The 13,852-nt window shown below is 41.4% G+C and overlaps 1 protein-coding gene across 1 annotated transcript in view; it reads left to right on the top strand.

Annotated features, from left to right (window-relative positions):
• LOC138300824 (synaptotagmin-15-like) overlaps positions 1 to 13,852 on the top strand; it is a 294,951-nt gene that overhangs the window by 157,643 nt on the left and 123,456 nt on the right. Inside the window, exon 4 of the mRNA XM_069240628.1 lies at positions 12,861 to 13,153. Within this exon, the coding sequence (XP_069096729.1) occupies positions 12,861 to 13,153 (293 nt within the window). The remainder of the gene's footprint in view (positions 1 to 12,860; positions 13,154 to 13,852) is intronic.

Raw genomic sequence — 13,852 nt, 5'->3', positions numbered from 1 at the left:
TTTATTACTTGATTCATGTAGTAAGTCCATTCAGATGCAGTATAGCTCCAACAAGGTACTCTCACTCTTTTTAAATCTCGTTGGAGCCTGTTGGTCTTCCCCTTCTGTATCATTTATACCGGTTGACTCTGTCCCCTTAGCAATTATGAGCGATATGCATTCAAATGATACACTTGATCTCAATTTATTCCGACCATATGTTCTTGGCTAGTCAGCATTGTAAGTGACTTTTCTTGATCCAGTACTCATTCTTTCACCTGGATCTTTTAGTATTTATGTTGATGACTCAATTGTCACTTCAGGCTCAGCTCTTGTTTCTCCTGCTTCTTCACCAGTAACTTCAATGCCGCTTTGTGAGATCTCAAGAATCTGAATAGGTGCAAATGTCTGTAGTTCTTAACTCCTTTCTTTTACTTGATGTTGTGCCTCTTGTGGTATTGCCCCTTGTACTTGTACACCTTGCGGTGGTACTGTCACCAGTGCTCTTTATTCTGGCTCAAAGAACACTATTTCATCATATGAATCACTTGTTCTCTGAGTAAGCAGTGCATGCACCACATTTGGCACCCTGAACACTTAAAAGCAGTAATCATGATTAAAAACACCTTTCCACCTTAGCTCCAGACAAGACGTTCTTACATGTTTCTTGACCAACACCTAGTGATGAGGTCATGACATTGCTCTTGATGCAGAATTGCAGTGGCAGCTTCAATCTTTTGAGAAACAGAATGCACCACAGCAACTCATCCTTTGCAGTAATCAAGTATCATGTCACCTGTGATGTTCACAAGTGCATTCACAGGTACAGCAGGCAATCTAATTGCAAGCTCCTTCAGGGTCTCACGCAGCGATAATCCTCTCTTTCTGTCAGGTGTACTTAGAAGACTGATCAACACCAAAGTCAAAGCATCAGGTCATTTCTGTGATGTGGGCACCGACTTTCACCAACTGGGACTGTTGAGCAGTTCAGCAATCATAGACGCCTCTGGCTGATAGCCATAATGTAATTTCTGCTCCACTTGTAATACTGCACCCAAGATCCTAAGGACCTCATTGTTGAATGAGTCCCGCAATCTGATTCCAGAGAAACCAGCATTCCATACCTTGGCATTAACACGGTCAACAGTAGTTTAGCTACAGTGAGACTGTCATTGTTCCTTGTTGAGTAGGCATCCACACATCAAGAGAAAATGCACACTATAACCAGGATGTCTCTCAGAACATTACAAACAGGGCACTCGATAAAGTCCATCTGCATTCTATTGAAGTTACCACCCGATCGCTCAACATGACTTAGTGTAACTACTGTTCTTTTCCCTACTTTCATCTCCTGGCATGTTACACAACAGTAACACAATTCATCTGCAAGCATCCTTAACCTGGTATTAAACCAATTCTGTCTGAACAACCTCACAATTGCATTTCTCTCTAAGGGGCAGATTTATGGAAAGTGGCGCAGCACTGAGTACAGCATCACTTTCCTTGCGCCCCCTTAGCACCCCCTACCACCACCATGTGTGTACCATATTTCAAATTCAGCACACTATGACGCAGGGTTGAGGGCAATAGCATCACTCAGTGTGACAGAATTGATGTACTCAGCAGGAGTAGCATCAAAATGTTGGCGCTACGCCTGCAGATTACATAGAGGCCATTCGAAATAATGGAAGCCCCCTTTTAACGCCTGCTCTAAGCAGGCGTTAAAAGTGCTGTAATACATGGTGCAAGGTAATCTCATAGATTTCTTTGTGCAATTTTTTCAGCTCCCCTAGCGTAGGAACGCGCCCTTTGCATACATTATGCTTGCCGCAGGCATAATGTAACGCAAAGGGTTACAGAGTGGCACAATGCATGCATTGCGCCTCTCTGTAAATATGCCATGGGATTTCGGCTTGTTGGGCCACATTTATGTCAAAAATAATTACGCTACTGTGGCGCAAGGAGGCTCTAGGGGATTATAAATATGCCCCTAAGCATGTTGGGCCATGGAAATGTTGTGTCATAGGAAACAATAGACTGTCTAGTAACACTGGTCTTCCATCTGCTGAAATCCAAATGTCACTTACGTTTTTCCAAAATTCTGATCTGATCCAAGCCTGTTGTCCTGCTTCTGAAGCATCTTCTTTCACTCTCTTGAGGTCTTCCCAACTGTCATCTGCAGACAACATCAACAAGACAGTGTCCTCTTCAGATTTATCATTATATGCCCCAATAAATGTGCAGGCCAAGAGTACATAATAATCTGCAACTTCATCAGAAAATCTGTTTCAAACTGTGACATATCCATTGCCACTTCTGTGATCTGCACATTTAACAGCTGCAACTTTAGTTGCCAGCTACAGTGCTTCCAGTACTCTTTACAAATTTGTCATACCTTATAAATGAGCCAGATGAAGTAATGAAACCCCTCTGTGACCATAACTGTCTAAAGTCATGGACAGCACAAAAAGCCATGCCCACTATCTGTATATGCAGTCACTTTCAATTGTGCTGATAGACTGCAAGCTCTTGTAAGGGCAATCAGTTCTCCAACTTGTGCTCAGGTAACACATAGATGCCATGAAGCTTGTACAGCTTCTTGCATTGTACACTCTAAGCTGCTCTCAGGACACCGTCATTGGTTCGCAAACATGAGCCATCCATAAGGATTACATAATAAGTCTCAATCAGTGATTCATCTTTAATGTCTGGCCTTCGCTTGGTGCACAAATCTGTGACATCTAGACAAACATGCTCAAAATTATTTCTTACACCATTTTTTGGTAACAGCTGTAAAGTGGATGGTTTTAAAAACTAAAGTCTTTTCAAAACAATGTTTTCTGACGCAGGGATTTACTTCCACATTTTCTGAAAATTGTCATGTACTGTGTTTTCGTTTTGGTAAGCAGAATTCCCACAGAATGAGGGACCTTAATAGTTAAAGGATGTCCAATCACTATGTTTTCAAACCTCTCTATGCTGACACTGACTGCTGCCGTGACTTTTAGACTGCCGGGCACTCAGGCAGCTACTGGGTCAAGGGTAATTGAAAAATAAGCCACAGGTTTTTGAGAATCTCCTTGCATCTGAGTAAGCACTGAGAGATAGCAACTCCACTCTCACTATAAACCAATGTGAATATCTTACTATAATCTGGCATTCCTAATTCTGGGGCATCACAAGGACTCTGTCTCAAGCCAGAGAAAGCTTTCAAGCACTCGTCCCATGAAAGTGGATCAAACACATTTTGATGTGTCAGCCTCAGAAAAGGCTTCGCCACCAGGGGAACGGGTAATATCCAATGTCTACAGTATCCAACAATTTCCGGGAACATTCTGACTTCTTTCTATGTTTTGGGTGGACTCATCCTCAAAATTGCCTCAATTCTATACTGTGATACCTTTCTCGTTCCTTTTTCAATATGTCCCAAGGATTGAACTTCTTTTTGGCAGCATTACAGTTTGCTCAGAGACACTGTATGTCCATTCTAAGTTAGATGATTGAGTAAGGCAATGGTATCCTGTTTGCAAGCTTTTCTAGTACTTGATACCATAAGGAGGTATTTGATATTCTGTCCAGGAACTGAATCGGAAGGCATCTGAAGAGACTCAAGATTTTTCTTAAAATTTTGATTGAAAATAGAGGGACTTTCAGTAAACCCTGGTGGAACTAGGCAACATGCAAAAACTCTTGAAACACGAAAAAGAACATGAATTGACTGTCTCCATGCAATGGCATGGAGAAAAAAGGTGTGGCAAAGATCCATAACAGTAAACCATTTAGCAGTGCATGGAATTTGAAAAAGGATGGTGGCTGGATTAAGTACCATGAGACAACATGGAAAAACAATGTCCTTAACTTTTTGAAGATCCTGTACAATTTTCTATTTACTGTTGGGTTTCTGTAAGCCCATAATTGGTGAACTACAAGGCTCCCAAAGATCTCCCTCAGGATTCCATTTCTCAACATGACTTCAATTAGTGGTGATATTCTTCCCACTGTTTCTGGTGTCAAACTGTATGATGGTGTTCTTGGAAAAACCCTATTGGGCTTCACTGTCATATGGACTGGTTCTACACCTTTGAATTTCCATGTGAAATTCTATGCTTTTGAGTCCACAATTTCTCTCAAATCAGGGGACTAATTTTATACTATTGTCACTGGACGGAGTTAGACAGCTTCTTGTTGGACAACCTTAAACTCTGCATTCTCATCATGTGTGTGGAATTCAACACCATCCGGTGTGCAATAAATTGTGCAATTTAACATGCACAACAAATCTCTTCCTAGCAAGTTTGCTGGACTCGGGTCACACACAACAAACCAGTGTTTTTTTTTTGATCAACCTATTTTTACAGAAACATCTTCTGAATCTGGATTTGTGATCTTTTTACTTGTAACTGCTATCTTTCCCAAGATTGCTAGGTCTGGGACTTCCGCTGTTCTAACATTGGAATGGGTAGCTCCAATGTCATTAAGAAATTAAACTTGGTGGCTAATTTACCTCACTTTCTACAAATGCTCCACCCTGGTCTACCTCTAAGACTGTGCAAGTAGGCAATCGCCCTCCCCCCTCAGGCTCCGCCATTGCAAATTGTCAGAGCCAAAGCTCTCACTGTCCAACACAGGGAACTGTTGGGTTCTGATAGTGGGTCTGGAATGGGGATTCATTCTATCTTGATTCACCCTATACTCCTTTAGTCTACCAGCAAAGCACACTAAGTTGTATAGGTTGGCTGATCTCTAGTCTCAACCTGATAACAAATTGTGACACACAGAGGCCCATACCACTCTGCGCAAGGTATGATGGAACATGATGTTACTGAAATGCCTGCAACAACCGCTCACAGTTGCACTGACTCTTTTGACTCTTTCTGAGTTCTCCTTATCTTCACATAATCTAGATCTTTTGGAAAACCCCTGCCTTTCAGAAAAGTAATTTCCTCATTATATTTACTCATTACGATATGAGATAGTGCATTAGTGCACGCATCTCTTCGTTGCTACGTATTTAGCCATTGTACACTAATTTTACACGCAGCCCATTAATTATTTGGAACCACCCTATTAAACACCGTATTCAACTCAGTCCACAGCATTTTCTAAATTTCCACAAATTGACTTGTGTGTACTACTGCATAGGATTCTCCCTCAACTCTGGAAAATTATTCATAAATGCTGCAACACCTCCCCTACTCCATGGCACATGAACATACCCTCCACCTGGTATTTTTTCTCAATTGATAAGGCAAAGTTTCTCCTTCATCTGAGGGGGCTTGGTGGTGGATTTATTTTTACTTCAGCAGCATCCATTTGTTTTTCTTTTCATGTTTATTTGCCTATCTGCTTTCTCATTTCTCACAATCACTCCATTTACAAATGCATTTTAATAATTCAGTAATCTGTAATCACATTCCTGAAGAATGCCTTGTCTCACTTGTTTCAACATCTAATTGTGCCCTGAAACATATCTGCAATGGGACACCTTTTGAAAGTTCGCCTTTATGGGGCTAATTTACAAGCCCCTAGTGCCACTGTTGCATCACTTTTTTTGACGCAGGGGTGGCACTAAGCAGTCCCATACAATGGCCACATGTACAAAGTAGCGCATGGGACTATCGAACCATTGCACCCGTTTTTAAAGCCTTACGCCACATTATACCTGTGTCAGGTATAATGTATGCAAGGTAGGCGTTCCCCTTTGAAAGCCACGCAGAACTGGTGCAGTGAAATCCACAAGATTTCTCTGTGTCGTTCTGCACCTTCACTGCCTCAAAAACCTAAGGCCTGCTCAGAGCAGGCGCTAAACTGATGCAAGGCTTTTTAAAATGGGAGCCTTCCATGCATTGCTGGAGCAGCATAACTTTTTTGACACTAGTAAAGCAAAGCTTGACTTTGGCACCACAGATGCGTCCACATTTCTGACATATCTGTGAAATATGTGCGCCATGGGGTTGTGTATAGTAAATACAGAACTACCATGGTGTCGTTAAGGGGGTGCAAGGCAGCTCAAGAAATCTGATGCTTCAGAGCTGATGCATCAGATTCCTGTAAATGAGGCCAATTATTTATAAGCCAATTATTTTAATTTATCAGGTGTAGCTGCGGTACACCTAGTAATTTCTTTGCTCAAATAAATCAGTTCTTTTCCTTAGTATTGCTTCCCATGTTCAAAAGCTAAACATCCACTAATTATTTCTTCTAGTTCTATTTTTAATCTCTGGTCACTGATTCACTGTTTCCTGTGTTTCTATTTTGTGCAGCTAGTTTAAACAATGGGGGAAAAATCCCATCTTCAAATAAATTTGTCTCACCTTGAACTTTGGGTGTCTTGCAGGCAATCCTTCCCCTTCTCTCAATGACTGAACAGTCTGTGGTTTTGTGTCGAAGCAGCAATTTGCGAATTCTGCAATGTCAGGATAAACCTGTTACAGGTGCTCCTCTAAAAGATCCTTGAACTACAGCATTTGGGACAATATTAATTGGAGCAGTTGCTGTGCAAATCTGTACTGGCCATGCTGTTATTACTCTAGCAACAGGTGCTGGTACAGTCACAATAGAAGCAGTAACACCTAGAGGCAGTACAGCCTCAACTCATGCAGGCACAACATTGTATATAACAGGTTGTACAATAGGTTGTGTCAGAACAGGCTGTGTCATTTGTAATATGTCTCTCAATCTGAATCACACTTGGGTCATCAGGGGTTGTAGCCACTATCACAGAAGTTGAAGCACTCTCAGTATTTGTTACAGGGGCCAAATATGGTGGTGGACGTGCAGCTAATAAAGCATCAAAAATGTCATCCCCTGAATCACTTTCAAAGTCTGATTAATTTTCATCTTTTTCATCCTTGTTAGAAATGGGGTCCTTGGTTGGCAGTCAGGTTACACCCTGTCCAAGCAAGGACCCTCACACTAATCAGGGTAAAGGAGAATCACACCCTAGCTCACCCCCTTGGTATTGTGGCACGAGCAGGCAGGCTTAACTTCAGAGTCTAGTTGTAAAGTATTTGTACCAACACACACACAGTAATACAGTGAACCACTTCAAAAAGACACTACACAGGTTTAGAATATATTCAATATTTTATTTAAATAAACAAGACCAAATGCGATAACAATCCACAATATACAGTTAAAAATATGAATTTAGCACTTAAAGCAAGAAAACAGTGATCTGAGGTGAAAACACTGCAATTTTGTAAATTACAGCATCGTAATGAAGTCGTTAACGAAGTCGGTCGACTCCAGGTACAGTATCTTTAGAACAAGTAGAAAACAAGCCGGTGCACGGAGTTGGGGAGAGCGGCTTCGCTGGATTCGATGTGGCATCGGTTCCGGTGCCACAGGGTAGGAAGAGTGCGGCGTCGGGCAGCAGCATCGGCTCCTCGCTACAGGGCGGTGGAGGTGATCGGCATCGGATGCAAAGTCGGTCCCTTGATTCCAGCAGATGTGAGTCCGGTGGAGTTACGATTCTTCGGCGTGACCTCCCGGGGTTGTGATGACATCACGGGCCGCAGGTGCCGCGATGCGTCGGAACGTCACCAACGTTGGACTTACGACACTCAAATGTCAGCGTTGTGGGGCAGGATCAGTAGTTGTAGCGATGTGAGGCCTACAGGGTCGTTGGGCTTCCACAAAGTCCACAGCGTCAGGGCAGGCGGCGGCGCGTCTCTGTGGTAGCGGTGTCTTCTCACAGGGTTTTCGTATTCGCACTTCAGTGAGGATCTCAGCCTCTGGCAAGCGGTGCCGTGGTTCCCGGCAGCAGCGTCCTTTGTGAATACGCACAGCATCATCTGGCGTCGGTAGACTGGTTTTTCACCAGGAATTCACTTTTCAGGGATCCAGGAACTGGAATGGCACCCTCTGACAAGCTAGAAACCACAACAAGGAGACTCAGGTCTTGTTGGTGAAGCCTTTGATGTCCCTGAGGCTTCAAAACAGGAGGGAAGCTCTACTCCAAGCCTTTGGAGTCACTTCTCAAGCAGGAATGCAACAAAGTCCAGTCTCTGTCCCCTTGCACAAGCAGAAGAACCAACTGCAGGCTAGCTCCACAAAGCACAGTCACAGGCAGGGCATCACTTCTCCTCAGCTCTTCTCAAGGCAGAGGTTCCTTCAAAGTAAAGTCGTTCTTGTTTGTGAGGCCAGGCGCCAGACACACACCTGGAGGTTGGAGACCGAATTGTGTGAGGGCAGGCACAGCCCTTTCAGGTGTAAGTCACCACTCCTCCCCTCCTCCTAGCACAGATGGCCCGTCAGGATATGCAGGCTACACCCCAGCTCCCTTTGTGTCACTGTCTAGAGAGGGATGCAAACAGCCCAACTGTCAAACTAACCCAGACAGGGAATCCACTAACAGGCAGAGTCACAGAATGGTTTAAGCAAGAAAATGCCTACTTTCTAAAAGTGGCATTTTCAAACACACAATCTCAAAACCAACTCCAATAAAAGATTTTTTTTAAATTGTGAGTTCAGAGACCTCAAACTCCACATGTCTATCTGCTCCCAAAGGGAATCTATGCTTTAATTATATTTTAAAGGCATCCCCTATGTTAACCGATGAGTGAGATAGGCATTGCAACAGTGAAAACCGAGTATGGCAATATTTCACTGTCAGGACATATAAAACACATTAGTATATGTCCTACATAAAACATACACTGCACCCTTCCCATGGGACTACCTATGGCCTGCTTTAGGGGTGTCTTACATGTAAGAAAAGGGAAGGTTTAGGCCTGGGAAGTGGGTACACTTGCCAAGTCGAATTGGCAGTTTAAAAACTGCACACACAGATACTGTAGTGGCAGGTATGAGGCATGATTACAGGGCTACTCATGTGGGTGGCACAGCCAGTGCTGCAGGCCCACCAGTAGCATTTCATTCACAGGCCCTGGGCACCTCTAGTGCACTGTACTAGGGACTTAGCAGCAAATCAAATATGCCAATCATGGAAAGCCAATTTCATACACATTCTGTATAGGAGCACTTGCACTTTAGCACTGGTTAGCAGTGGAAAAGTGCCCAGAGTAACAAAAACAGCCTTAAACAGAGTCCATCAACAACCTGGGAAACAGAGGCAAAAAGTTAGGGGAGACCACACCAAGGATGCCAAGTCTAACAATCCTTATCAGTGTATTATTATTTTTCATTTTCCTAGAATTCTCCTCAGTAATTGCTGGGTACAGTCTGGCTTCTTCAACTTTTGGTATCCCTGCTGTTGCCCATCCCATCTATCATCTGCATAAGTATGCACTGCTCTCATTGCCCTGTTCTGGTATTTCTCCCTTTCTTTATTGTAAGTTATTCTTTCACAAGCATTAAAGGCTTCAATGTTATGTAAGTCTAGTCATTTTGTAAGCCTCTCCCTCAGCATATCAATAATTCTCAATTCAAATTTACCATATGTCTGAAAGCTCAAAGAACCTTCTTTTTCAATGATCTTGCACCATTGTGGAACTCTAAAACATGTATGCCACACAACATTTGTTGCCATATAATGTGCTGGTGTACCCTAAGGAGGTGCCTCTTCACCCTCCCATACTTGAATTGTCATATCACCACTCCCAAAATTTGCAAAAGCTTTCAAACATTTCATGATTTCAGATGAATTTGACAAATGATAAACAATTCATTCCAAATCATCAGTGTTTTGATTCTATTCTGTATATGTCAATTTCTCAGTAAACCCATCTCCCAATCTCAGTACAGCTCTTCACACAAGCCACAACTACTATGCGACTCTTTACACAGACCAACCAATCACTGAGCGGCGTTTCACACTAATCGGCTAATCTCAGCGCAGCACAATATGAGTCAATTCTTTACTCCATGCAGCGGTTCACCTTCCTTTACAATTTTGTTGCATACACACAAAACTACAACTCTAAGCAAACATAAAATAAACAACATTTGTCCGCTCTTCTAAAGAAAACACTAAGAATAAAAGGAATATTTAGGTTCTTACACCTCTAACTTTTCTCATTCAAAAAGATTTCATGCACACAAATGAAATCTCAACCATGGGGATAATCACTCTAATGAATTCAGTGTCACCCTTGTACATTAGGTTCCACGAACATCAATCAATATTAGTACATTCACAACAAATCATTACAGTCGCTATCTTAATTGTTCAGCACTTCACAACCTGCACCGCAAATCTATGGCAGACAAGAAGACCATAAATCTCCTCTTACTTATCTATCCCGGGATCTTGGACTACTTCTTAGTCCATTAATCTCTTCAATTTCTTTGCAATAAGCGCATAAGCATCACCAATTAATTGAACACACATACACCAATACTTGAATAAAGTCTCAATAACCAAAACAATTGTGATGCATAACCCTATTGATACCTGCACCTTTAATTCTGCACCCGCCTTAGAAACTCCACTCTGTCAGTTTTCTAAATTCAGGCTTCTGGCTATGGGACATGGGCATCTCCCTCTCAGGGTAATTAATGGCAGCTTTTCTTTCTCATAACGTAAACCATCCTCTCACTATAAACTTTGCTGGCAAGGAGATCTCAGTTAAATATCAGTTTATAAGGTTAGGCTTCCCAACCCATCAGGGAGAAATCCCTGCATTATGAGCTGTATGATCTTTGACATTAGATGAGATTAACCAGTAGCCGTACATTGATTAATTTATCACCACAATTTCAATGTTTGTTGCTTAGCCAATAATAAGAGTTTGTGTGAGTCCAAAAGCTTCTGTAATCACATCTTTTTAGTGTCTCGTCTTTTTGAAATCAGGATTTGATGTCATCAATCTCAATTACTGGTCAATAATCAAAGTAAACAATCAATAAATCATAATAGGTGCATCAAGCACATTCCATAAAGTAAAGAGTCCCTATTCTAGGATTAAGGATGGTTTTGGGGAGAACGTGAAAAAGGTGTCAGTCAGAACCCATTAGGAGCTCCAATTATAGAAATCAAAAGCATAAAGCTTTAGTGTCAAATATCAAAACTCAGTAGAACCTCAGAGCAGCATGGATTATAGGTAAAGTGGAAACGGTCAGAATGGTATTTCACACCCTAACCTAGGAGCATAGATTTTTTTAGACAGTACAATCTAAACCCTTCCAACATGTTTATTGTTCTTTCTCCAGTCAGCCAATGAGCTTTCATGGGAGCAGGAACACTTCTTCATCATCTCACCATGAATACAATAGTCCACAGACATCAATGTTTAAGTAAATCCTTTTTATCAACTACTCTGTATAAATCCACAAGTGTTCTCACCATTAATTTGCCTTAAGAAAACTGCAGTTTCATGCTTATGCTTCTACTTTACCTCACTAAAACACAAGCTACTATTCATTATTTCTACAGGGTCTTTATATGATTGGAAACATTTTGCAGAGCTCAAATAAAACATTTGAATACAATTATTATACTCTATTAAAAATATCCTGAAAGGAAGGTCAGAATATAAAGTTTCTACATTTGATCAATGTCTTCAAGCATTTCAGTATGTCAGAAAAATGTAACATTTTACATTCTTAAATTAGGTAAACTTTGTCAGAAATGCTGCTTCGGTTAATCAAGCCTAATACATGTAAATGTGGCAGCCTACTGCATCTCCTTGAACTTAAAAGCATTTGTTTTCGTCTAAGGCCCATATGTTAATAATACACGTTATTGCATTACTTTTCAATATTTTACAACACTCTGTCAGGCCCATGGCACCCATATTATGCCACTGTTTGGGTGCCTTGCCAGTGTTTAGCGCGTTGAACCCAAAAATCTGCATATATTACCTAACAGTTCTGTCTGCGTTAAGATAATATCTGTGAGTTCTCTATTTTTGTAGATGAACACAACTCACTTTAATTTCCCTATTGACATTCACATCTGCAACACCAAGGTCACTTGGTTTGGGATTTCATCCACTAAGTCTTCAGCTTTCCTTTTCATTTAGGTTGCCCTAATCATCTGTGCTTGTCTATTTCAATTTCAATCGTTTCCACTCCATCCTCTCGCTTCAAATGTTGAGACTCCCACCTATTTTCGAGACTCATCCTCCAACTTTCTCCTCCCTGTACTTCCACCCAGAAGCATGTTCCACACCAATCCCACTTTCCAACAATACATCTTACATTCTATCCATCTTTTATACTCTATCCCCTCTCACATATGGAATGTTTAGTTCCCAGGTTTCTTTCTTTAGTTCAAACTTTTTTTTCTTATTTAAATTATACTGCACTTCCTCCTGCTTCTCAGGGTGGTCTTCCCTCCCCAGACTCATCCTCATTACCACTTCCAGAAGTTCACAAAAATACATTATTTGCACTCTCCCATCACAATTAAGCTGTATAGTGCTGTAAGTGCTTCTTTGCATCTCTCTTATGAATCTCTGTTGCATGGTCGAATGTTTGCTATTTTGCCACTTTGGGTTGTCTTGATATAGATATCTTCTTTCACCACTTTCTGCTTCACCCTTCCCAGATATTTATATTTGCCTTTCACTTTTTTATTGATTTATTGATGGTATCTGTGTACTGATGATCCGGGAACTTCACTGGCTCCTTGCACCTGCTTTCACTTCAAACGGACCTTTCCACCTCCACATGACCTTTAATTTTGGAAGCAAATATAGCAACCATTTTGAATTCATAGTCTCAGATTTATCATGGTTGCTTCGAAGAGCCAGCTTTGTTTTTGGTGGGTTAACAAATATCCAATAAAAGTTTTTGCTTACTATACATAGTTTGATTTATTCTAGACTAGCATGATGCTGAAATCCTTATCCAAAAATAGTATTAAAAAGTCTATACATGTTTCATGTAGTTGCAAATGTTTTGCTATTACTTGTACAGAGAATTGGATGGAGTACTAACACCTACTTTTGCTCTCTTAAAATGCTTTCTCTTAGGCACTTTTCTCTTGGGCTCCGTCAATCCAGATTTGTACAAATTTCCCGAAGACAGCAACGAAGGGGACTTCCCAGAGGGCAATGTGGGTCGGCTGTGGTTTGCCTTGGAGTACGAGCAAGAGGCAGAGAGGTTGCTGGTATCCTTAATCAAAGCGAGGAACTTGCACTCTCCCTCAGACACCTGTAGCCCTCTTGTGAAACTCTACCTGCTGCCCGATGAACGGCGGTACCTGCAATCTAAGATCCGGCGCAAAACTCTCAATCCACAGTTTGATGAAAACTTTGTTTTCCAGGTAAAGTGATACATCGGCACAGTGAAGAACAAGGGCAGGTTGTTAGGAACAGTTTGCATGTGGTTATGGGGCGAGATTTAATTATACAAAGGTTTTTAAAGGGGTGTTAAGGACCACAATGTTCAGACGGCCTGAGGCTTGCAGACAAATCATATACATCACTCCCTGAAAGCCACAATGCAGAGTAGTGCATGAGCAGATCATTAGAGAGCTATGGTTTATACAGTAGCCCTGAACCGCAATCTTAAATACTTAGTTGGATATTCAGAGGGAATATTTAGTGAAAAAGAATGCAAATATGGAAACAAATATCAAAGCTGCACACAGTGGCAGCACTTGAAGCCTCACTCATTGAAATGCCTGTCACACTTTGAGGCTCAATTGATTTTAGCTACATTTAACAATAGATAACAGCATCTTTTACTTTAAAGCTCTACACATTGATATAAAATCCTAAAGCCTTAGGTATTCTTAATGCTGTTATTGCTTTACCATGGTGTCTCTGTGCTTGTGGTTTTGGATACAGATCAATGAGTCAGGATGGTTGCCCACGATTCCCCTATATACAATGTGTTTTTTTAAACTAGCCAAAACCTCCCAAAACAGTTTTACTACTTTTTTAAGTCAAGTGACTGAGCTTCTGTCTTCTCATTTGTACATTGCCTGTGGGAATGCTTTCTGGTTGCATCATTGTTTTAT

This window comes from Pleurodeles waltl, chromosome 6, assembly GCF_031143425.1.
Source record: "Pleurodeles waltl isolate 20211129_DDA chromosome 6, aPleWal1.hap1.20221129, whole genome shotgun sequence".
Classification (NCBI taxonomy): Eukaryota; Metazoa; Chordata; class Amphibia; order Caudata; family Salamandridae; genus Pleurodeles; species Pleurodeles waltl.
The sequence above is the reverse complement of the archived record's forward strand: the minus strand, read 5'-3'. Positions and strand labels throughout refer to the sequence as shown.